This window comes from Paramisgurnus dabryanus, chromosome 4 (assembly GCF_030506205.2).
Source record: "Paramisgurnus dabryanus chromosome 4, PD_genome_1.1, whole genome shotgun sequence".
NCBI classification, from domain to species: Eukaryota; Metazoa; Chordata; class Actinopteri; order Cypriniformes; family Cobitidae; genus Paramisgurnus; species Paramisgurnus dabryanus.
This window is the reverse complement of record NC_133340.1, coordinates 18,145,458-18,155,480: the sequence shown is the minus strand read 5'-3', so window position 1 is coordinate 18,155,480 and position 10,023 is coordinate 18,145,458. Positions and strand designations below refer to the sequence as shown.

Below are 10,023 nucleotides of genomic sequence, written 5' to 3'. Positions count from 1 at the left end.
TTGCTTTCAAAAGCAGTTCAGTAAAAGATTCATGTTTGTTACAGTTTCAATATGCATACTGTAGTTGATTATATACAGAAAATATGTTGTTGTAAACAAGCACCTATTACGGTAAAACTTTAATTTTTAAGTAACTGATGTTTATAGTGATCCCACACCCGTTTTCCTTTTCTGTACTGTAAAGTGTTCATTGAGAATAGAACAAATCTTTACTGTCCACCAGGGTGGACATTTTTGAAATGATGTGGTGGAAATGATCTGATAACATGTTTGTACTTTAATGTATTTTAAATACACATTTCATTTAAAAAACAAAACTCCTCTTTTGAAAAGTCTATTGGCTATTGAAAATTATGAGATTTGTAAACCGCAGGATAAATGAATGAATTGTTGAGTGTCTTCTCTCTCCAGTACAGCAGGAGGCGCTCTGCAGCTCTTTAGTCCGCCGAATCAACCCACTAAAGAAAGAAAGAAAGAGCTCGCGTGTGATGTGTTTGTGTATCCTCAGTGTTTTTCTCTCTTGAGTGTTTTATTGAGTGTTAACAGAGTCTTGTCTCTGTGTATTTTAGTGTTGATGATGGATGTGATGTGCTGTAAATCAGTAGGAACTGATCTGTCCATGCTGGATATTGATGATTTCATCACAGAAATCTCTCAGCTGAAGAAAGAGGTGGCGTTACTGGAGACAAAGCTGAGGTTAAGAGGAGATGAAGGACTGAAGAGAGAGGTTTGTACAGCTTAAACATCCTTTACTTTGTTTGACAACATAATTTACTGTAAGTTATGTGCTTTAACAGCCTGTTTCTCAGACATTATGGCCTCAATGAGTAGGCTCATGTATTTTGTACCCTTAAGGCAATTCTCGTTGGTAGTCGCTCCCGAAAGGCGTTTATAATTTACAGTTAAACTTTTCTTTGCTCATACTTTGCATAATTTTCGACGTAGTTGGGTCACAGATCTTTTTTGCACTGCATTACTAACTGGGGTAGCGTTCAGTCGCTGCTGTTTTTCGTGATTCGTGATGGATCGGCGACAGGGCGTTTCACACTGCATGACAGAAAGAATCGCCGACAACTTTTTCCCGGTCCGAAACTACGGCTGCGTCAAAAACCGCGTACTGTGACGGTACGTATTGAATGAGGTGAAGTTCCTACTTAGTGACCGTTAAAACAGTAGGTACCGTATAGTATTGTTACCAGTACGTTGGAGTTGATTTGAAAATTATGCAAGACTGAGTGCATTTACATTGTGATCTGTGTGCAATACATTTTCCCCTCGGGGCTCGCCGTAGATGGCGTGTGAGCAGGGTTGCCAGGTCCAAGAAAAATTTCCAGCCCAATGACAACTTAAAACCCGCCCAAAAGGAATGAAAACTAGCCCAATTTTTACATTTGTCCACTCTTTACTATTGCTTTTAATGTACTTTCTAGATGAAAATGTTCTTAATGCATTTAAAGTGCTCTATTTTCACAGACTATTCTGTTCTAAATATAAAAAAATCTTCTTTAGTACTTTTTAAGATTATCTTAAGAACATCTAAGTTTACACAACCGTGCCATTTTGAGACAGTTTATGAACTCTGCCCTTTTAACATACTATCTCTGTATTAAATTTTTTTTATTTAACTTGAAAAGATCATACAAAGATGTGTTCACATGGTCTTTAAATATCCTCTCAGTATAGACGTAACTTCTTACATAAGGTAATTTCTTGTTTATGACGTGATATTAAGAGCAAAACGCTCCCCTCCACTCACTTTTCCACTGACTTCCTGACGCTGCAGTGGTCATTGTTGACAGGTATTGCTTATGGGATTAATGCACATTAGGAAAATAATTCATTTTATAAGTCTACAGATAACATTTTCGCGGCCGCGGCACATTATAAAACTAGCCCAAAAAACCGCAACCCGCAGCTCTGAATTTTTTCCCGCAACTGTATTTTCAAAATAGCCCAATTGTGCGGGAAAACCGCAAACCTGGCAACACTGCGTGTGAGCATGCGCACTGGAGGGCGGTGTGTGTACAATGTGAGTTTCGGCAAAGACTTCTATACTCTTTGGTTTCGGGTTGACACGTCATGTCATTCCAGCCCGAATAGTGGGTATGCAACGACGTCACTTTTCCACGTGACCACGCCGGAGCTCGCCCTGTTAAAGGGACACTTCACCCATTTGCATTAAGCTTTGTATAACGTTAGTTAGAACCCCAGTCATGTTTTCGAATGGTCATGCATCATTCCCTCAGTTGCAGCTGAGACAGGAGAAATACAGGTTTCCATGTTGCATTTCCTTCTTTCAATGATGTTGCAGGATTAAAGATATAGGAATTTGTAAAATTAAAAATATAGGAATTTATTACTTCGTCCCAACTTGTCACAACCCCCATTTCCATCCTGTACCATCTGCATTCCTGTGCTTACTGATAGTGATCAAAGACTATTGTCACAGCTGTTTATCCAGTTTAGTGGGGGTTAAAGGTGTGGTCTTCTGATTGGTCAGTTTGAATGTATCATGTTAGGTTTAGTCACATGGTCAAGGGATAGAGAATAAAGGTCTTGGTTTTCATGAGCTCTGGGCTTTTGCCTTTTGGCATTTGCCTTTTGCTTTCTGCCCTCTGCTTTTCTTCTTGGGTTTAGGCCTTTAGGCAAAGATTCCAGTTCTTAATGGTGATTCTCTTTCTTCTAAACTTTCTTTCTTTCTCTGTTCTCTATCTTATCAGGTAATATCTCACATACATTGGAAACAGTTAATTGTTTGTATTAAGTACCATTTCACGCAATTATAGTGTAACCATTTCAATTATAACTTTAAGTCAGTGCTGTTATTAAACCTTTTCATTTACAAATCTGTTGTTTAGTTTTGATTTAGTGTTAATACTTAAACGCTACATATTGCAATTCAATATATATTTATATTCTAGCAATGCTCTCCCACATATTTTGCTATTATAACTGCACTTATTTCCGTCGTTGGTATAGGTTGCAGAAGTGTGAAAATTGACCAGAAATACACAGTTTTATAATATCTTGCTGTTAACATTTCTCAGTCGTTTCGGCGTTCCTACAGACTGAACCATTGTAGTGAATCCACCCTTACAATGTAAAAATCATTATTTTGCATCATTGAAAGAAGGAAGTCCAATATCTTTTTTTGAGGGGGTGAGACTACCAACACCCTTTTCTCGGTCAAATAGGCACCAAATTCTAAATGTATTATACATTTCGGCTACAAATATGACGCACTTTCAATAAAGATTTATGTTTCTATGGGTGAAATGCTCCTTTAAGTGGCAAAACATTTAACAAAATGACTGGTTTTCATAGTCGCTGCTGTGAAAAACGCCAGTAAAACTGACAATTATCAGCTTAAATTGAATTTATTTGGCCTTAACGGTGACCCTTACAACTTGCCAAACAACCAGTAGTCGTTGGACATTAGCATATGACCAGACATTGCTTTTCCTGACATATATGTTTGTCTTGCCCAACACTGCCATCCCACTTTTGTGGAACACAAGGCTCATCTTAATGGATGTTTGTTCAATGAAGGCTCACTGACAAAACTTTGCAATGACACAGAATAAGAGTATTCATTGGTGTATTTTTATAGGTTTTTTATCCCAAAATTTTACATACCTTACATATGGCTGCTGCTACTGAACTACTTCTTCTTTGAGTGTTTTTTGCAGTCTGGAAAGAGACCGCTCCAAATTTTTGTTGAATTCGTTTACCACAGTCGATCACAGAACTACTTTTCCCATTTCAGACGCGTTATTCACACTATGCTAATGCTGTCGCTCAGACTTTTTGCCACTAAATGACGCCCTCTGCTGGTCTGGCATACCAATATGGCTGCTTGAACTCTTCCGGTGGCTTTACTGGAATTTATTAATTTGGAGCTTTTTCATAGTCGACCCCAAATTAAGGAATAGCTTACCGTCATACATGAGATAAATCTGTACAGAGCCCTGTCTAAAGTACAACTTAAAATCTACCTATTAGAAAAGGCTTATAACCTGTGTCTTACTGTTATGTCAATGTAAGATGTCTTTTTACATTCTTTTTTTTTGTATTTTATTGTTTTTGTTTATTTTTTAGGTGTGTTTTTTACTATGGTCAACACCTGTTGTTTATTGTGCTGTATAAATAAACCAAACTAAACCTGTGTGTGTGTGTGTGTGTGTGTGTGTGTGTGTGTGTGTGTGTTTGTGTGTGTGTTTGTGTGTGTGTTTGTGTGTGTGTTTGTGTGTGTGTTTGTGTGTGTGTTTGTGTGTGTGTTTGTGTGTGTGTTTGTGTGTGTGTGTGTGTGTGTGTTTGTGTGTGTGTTTGTGTTTGTTGTGTTGTAAGGATGTGGTTTGTTGTGAATCTTCAGGGTATGTGACTGTTTGGAATTCCAGTGAATGTCTGGATTCAGTGTGGACCAGCAGAGATGAGAGCCGCACACCACAGCCACTGCTGGACTTTAAACTATCTGAAGAGAAATCCAGACAAACACAAGACGCTCAGGACACTACAGTGTGTGACAGTAATCAGGGCTTACAGGATGAGGAATCTACTGATCAAACCTCCACAGAGTCTCTGGATTCTGTCTGGAACGCTGGAGAACAGCAGCAGATCCTGCAGACCAAACTCAAGATGTGTTCAGTCAAAATGGAGGACAGTGCGAACCAAACGGAGATTAAAACAGAAAAGATAGAAGAGAAAGATAACACTGATGATGATGAATTAATTCCTTCAGGTCTGTTTCCTCATTTACAGTTTTATTACATGACATTGGATTACACAAAAAATGCTTATAAAATGGTCACAATGAATTTAAGCATCTAATGTTAAATTTCTGTGAATGCTAGAACGCAAGCTTATGAGAAAAACTTCCAGCTTTTAATGTGCTCAGTTTTATACAGCTTAAAGGAACAGTATGTAGGATTGTGGCCAAAACTGGTATTGCAATAACAAAACTTGTGGCTAAAACTGGTACTGCAATCACACAACTGGTGGCCAATACACAAAATGTCAACATAAACATCAGTTGAGGGCTGCAACTCCACTTTTTAAATGACAATATCCTGGCCAGACCACTGTTGTCAGTGATATAAGTTTTTGAAATGAAAATGATTTTTAATGTCTAGTGACATATCAGGGCCATTTTATGATTAATTGATATACATTTCTTACATACTGTTCCTTTAAATATTATAAAAAACAGATGGGTACATTTTCTGAAAAAAGTGTGAAGTAGTGCTTGCCGATTCAAAAGAGCCCATCTCTACGATGCTCTGATTCAGAGATATAGGTCCTGCTAAACAGTTTCTAGGGTGTTGCTATGTAGTTGCTAGAGTACTCGGGGTGGTTGCCATGCTGTTGCTAGGTGATTGCTAGGGTACCCGGGGGTTGCCATGTTGTTGCTTGGGTACCTGGGGGTTGCCATGTTTTTGCAAGGGTACCTAGGGTGGTTGCCATGTTGTTGCTAAAAGGTTGCTAGGGTACCTGTGGTGGTTGTCATGCTGTTGCGATGTGGTTAAATGGGTGTTGCTATGCGGTTGCTATGGTACTCAGGGTGGTTACAATGAGGTTAAAAGGGTGTTGCTATGTGGTTGCTAGGGTACCTGTGGTGGTTGTCATGTTGCTGCTATGCGGTTGCTAGGGTGTTGCTATGCGGGATGTTGCTATCTCTATGATACACAGGGTGGCTGTTAAGCTGCTGCTATTCCTTGTGTTCCCGGGTGGTTGTTAGGGAGTGAATTGGCATCCAGTAATGATTACATTTCAAGCCACGAAGGAAATGAGACCACCCACATTTCTCTACGTTGTTCTGATGCAGAGATATTTCTTGCTAATTGGTTGCTAGGGTACTCTTTACGTGGGGTGGTTGTTAAGCTGTTGCTATTCCTTGTGTAACCGGGTGGTTGCTATGGAGAGAATTGGCATCCACTAATAATTATGCATCAAGCCATGAGTGCAAGAAGCCCACCCCTATGTCTCTATTAGGGATGTGCATGCATGTCATTTATTTCTCTATTAAAGGGATAGTTCGGCTAAAAATGATATTAAACCCATGATTTACTCACCCCCAACCTGTCCGAGTTGCATATGTCCATCGTTTTTCAGACAAACACATTTTCGGGTATTTCAGAAAATGTTTTAGATCTTTCAGTGGATTAAATGTAATGTTACGGGGTCCACCCATAGTCCACGACCTTCAAGTCCAAAAAAAGTGCGTCCATCCTTCACAAATTAAATCCAAACGGCTCCAGAATGATAAACAAAGGTCTTCTGAGGGTAATCCGCGTGGTGTTGTTAAAAAATGTTTAACGAAAATAAATACCTTCCGGTAGCGCCGCCATCTTAGACTCCTCTGTATTCAGGAGAGAGTGTTAGCGTAGTGTACGCACTTTTCTTAGTGACGTATGACAATTCGGAGTGCGGGGGCACAGAGCAGCAGCAGCAGAGTAGCCTCCGTAGGCTGCGTAAGCTCTCATCCTGAATGCGGATGTGACTAAGATGGTGGCGCTACCGGAAGGTAGTTATTTACGTTAATAAAGTTTTAAATATGGATATTTCTACAACAACACCGCACGGATTACCCTCAGAAGACCTTTGTTTATCATCCTGGAGCCGTTTGGATTTAATTTGTGAAGGATGGACGCACTTTTGGACTATGGGTGGACCCCGTAACATTACATTTAATCAACTGAAAGATCTAAAACATTTTCTAAAATACCCCGAAAATGTGTTTGTCTGAAAAACGATGGACATATGCAACTCGGACAGCTTGGGGGTGAGTAAATCATGGGTTTAATATAATTTTTGGCCGAACTATCCCTTTAATCCATAGGTCTGAAACACAAGTACTCGATTAATTGGGGTGGGGCAATCAAAGGGGTGGTTTGTAGCGTACGCGTCATGATGAAAATGTAAATATTTTTTATTAAAAACACTATTTTAGGGATGTCCCGAACCGATATTCTGGATCTGTATCGGGGCTGATTAGTGCTTACTATTTGTGAGAAGTAATTAGTTACTATAACTAATTACTTTTTTAAATTAACATTCCCAACACTGGAAATAAATGACATCTGATCTGTTGGGTGTGCATTGGAAAGACACCGCTTTAGAGTCGATAACTGTTACGACCCCATTAGCAGCAATAAGTAAATGTAGAAAAAGCATTCAGAGTCACAGTTTAACTTCTTGTTTCTGTGTTTGCAGTTGGTGGAAATGTAATTCATAAGAGATTTCTAATGTTGTTGTGTTTCTTTCAGATAAGATCAATGATTCGTGTTTGGGTGAAGGAATAACATCCTTGACATCAACTCTTATCTGCATCACCTGTGGAAAGACATTGAGCTCACAGAAACATTTAAAGAGACATTTAGAGAGAAAACACACAGAACAGAAACTCTTCACCTGCAGGAGATGTAAGATCAGCTTTCCTACCTTAAAAGAGCATAGACATCATTATTTAAAAGTGCACAGAGAACAGAAGAAGCTGTTTCACTGTCAGCAGTGTGGCAGGGATTTTGTCTTCTTATGTCATCTAAAAGTTCACATGAAGACACACAGTGATGAAAAGGCTTTCCACTGCACTGAATGTGGCAAATATTTAAGAACCAAAGCATCTCTTGTTGTTCATAAGAGAATTCACACAGGAGAAAAACCATACGAGTGTCCTCAATGTAAGAAGAGATTTTGCCAAATAGAACATCTGAAGAAACATGCGCTTAGACACACCAATGAGAGACCGTATCAGTGCAGTGAATGTGGAAAAACATACAAGGGTTCAGATTCTTTAAAATTACACCAGATGATTCACTCTGGAGAGAAACCCTATCAATGTTCACACTGTGATAAACGTTACTGTCTGAAATATCAGCTGAAAGTTCATCAGAGAGTTCACACTGGAGAGAAACCTTACGTCTGCTCGATTTGTGGAAAGAGCTTCTCACATAACAGTGCCATCAGAGTTCATGAGAGAGTTCACACTGGAGAAAAACCTTATCACTGTAATGTCTGTGGGAAGAGCTTCTCTGGTCTATCTCATTTCAAAGCCCATCAGAGAGTTCACACTGGAGAGAAACCTCATCACTGTAATGTTTGTGGGAAGAGTTTCAGTAGGAGTAGCCTTTTAGTAAATCATCAGAGAACTCATACAAGTGGAGAAACCTTTCAAATGCTTTCAGTGTGAGGAGACGTTTACCGAGTCATGTCGGGAATTAGAACTTTCTGTAGATTACAGTGGACTTCTAACAGATATGCTACATTCACAAAGAATCTGAATCATTTAAAAAATGTCACGGCGCAAGTTGCACAATGGTCTCACTCTTGACAACAAAATTCAACGTTGAAGTGTAACAATAAACTAAGCAAACTTCACTCAGTGTTGAAACACACCTTTTACCTTAAACATGTAAACCCCTAATCAATGTGAACCAGGCCTCAACGAATCCAATAGCCTCTGATTGCCAGCTGTGAAGCCAAAATCATGATGCGTTTGGGCTGTCAGGCCTATAGCGTGGCAGTGCTTCAGTAAACCTCACCTTTAATACGCTTATCTGGTAGTGTTGTAGTTCTTGGTCTCGTCTTGGAATCGACCGCTTTTTTTCTCCGTCTCAGACAAAGAGGACTCGGAATTTTATTTCAAGACTGGTTAAGACCACAACTGATGGCACATCAAGAATTTATGTTTTATCATTAATTTTATGCCGTTTATTCAGGTCTGGCATATGATGTTGGCATTGTTTAAGTTTCTCCTAATTACATTTTTTCTAATTTATTTCTATGGATGGCAAGCCATGGAAAGACAGAGATGCCTTTGATTATTTTATCAAATTCTCTGATGGCGTACACACACACAGACAAGAAGTGCCTAATCATATGCATATTAAACATTTTATCATAAGCGGCAGTTGCTACACAGATCCATATTTCACAGAGAAGCTAGATTGTGTTCGTAATCAAGGAAAATCTACTCAGATAATCTATGCAATTTTGCCTAGCTTCTTGGTGAGCTACAGCTCTGTGTAGTAAATGCCGCTCCATCTGAAAGCAGCTGATGGCGATTTACTACTAATCAAGGAACCAGCATTACTGATGAAACGCACATGAGAATCGCAGGTGATTTTTTTTTTTTGCACAGCCCTAAATCTGACAGTAGACAGAAGTTAGACCGTAGCATCATACAGCAAACATAATGGAGAAAACAAGGCGACTGTTTGCACGATGAAAGCCAAGAGAAGATGGAGATGTTTGTTCCATCCGCTGTGTTATTCTAGAAGTTTGTGTTTGCTGCACACGGGCAATCTCGCGACGAGACAATATCAGATCAATAAGCAATAGTTAACCTTACTGAGTGATTACCACAAATAAACGTTTATCTTCCTAAACCAGTATTTTAAAGAACATAAGTCCTAGTTTTAGATTTACCGTAGTTCAGTGTCACATGAAACAAAAGGTAAATTGTCAAATAGCTATTTCAGTAATGTGCCAATCAATTTAGTTTTGTCTATAAAGAAGAACTGTCTGATAGCTGAAATGAATATCACTTTATTTACATAGTTTTTTTAAAGACTTAGATTTCTATGTGGTTACTTTTAAGATGATTATATTTCCCCTTTTGTTGTATCTTAGCATTTCTGCATGCGTTTCATCAGGATGTGATCCTTTTTAAGCAGTCATTTTCAATATAGTAAACTGACAAGCAGCCTATAATAGCGAGGTACTTTTTTTACATATGAAGTTTTTATCAAGTGTATTACAGTTTTTTTCGATTGCTAAACGCCAGTGGGCACAACTGGAGCTACATGTGCAAAACTCTAACTACAGTCTGCACTACCAAAAGTCACCTGAGCACAACTCTTAACATATGGCTCAAAACAGCTCCGTGCAGCCAAACACTAAACACAACCCTCACTGAGATAACACACACTGTCACTCACAACACACTGAGAGGAAAAACACTAACATCAAACACCAATACACAAAATACTAACTTTATATCTTTACAGTTTTAACAATTTCAGTGAT

The 10,023-nt window shown here is 38.9% G+C and overlaps 1 protein-coding gene across 1 annotated transcript; it reads left to right on the top strand.

Annotated features, from left to right (window-relative positions):
* The first annotated feature begins 215 nt into the window (after positions 1-215).
* LOC135750660 (uncharacterized) lies at positions 216-9,764 on the top strand. Its single transcript, XM_065269621.2, has 3 exons — positions 216-727; positions 4,348-4,738; positions 7,263-9,764. Exons 1-3 carry the CDS (start codon positions 575-577, stop codon positions 8,183-8,185), a joined length of 1,467 nt encoding a protein of 488 aa, XP_065125693.1. The 5' UTR covers positions 216-574; the 3' UTR covers positions 8,186-9,764.
* Positions 9,765-10,023: the final 259 nt, after the last annotated feature.

Excerpts from the sequence above, each read along its gene's own strand:
- LOC135750660 (XM_065269621.2), top strand. The coding sequence starts at position 575 with ATGATGGATGTGATGTGCTGTAAATCAGTAGGAACTGATCTGTCCATG. Across the intron at positions 728-4,347 it reads ATGAAGGACTGAAGAGAGAG|GATGTGGTTTGTTGTGAATC; the intron begins GTTTGTACAGCT and ends TTGTGTTGTAAG. Across the intron at positions 4,739-7,262 it reads TGATGAATTAATTCCTTCAG|ATAAGATCAATGATTCGTGT; the intron begins GTCTGTTTCCTC and ends TGTTTCTTTCAG.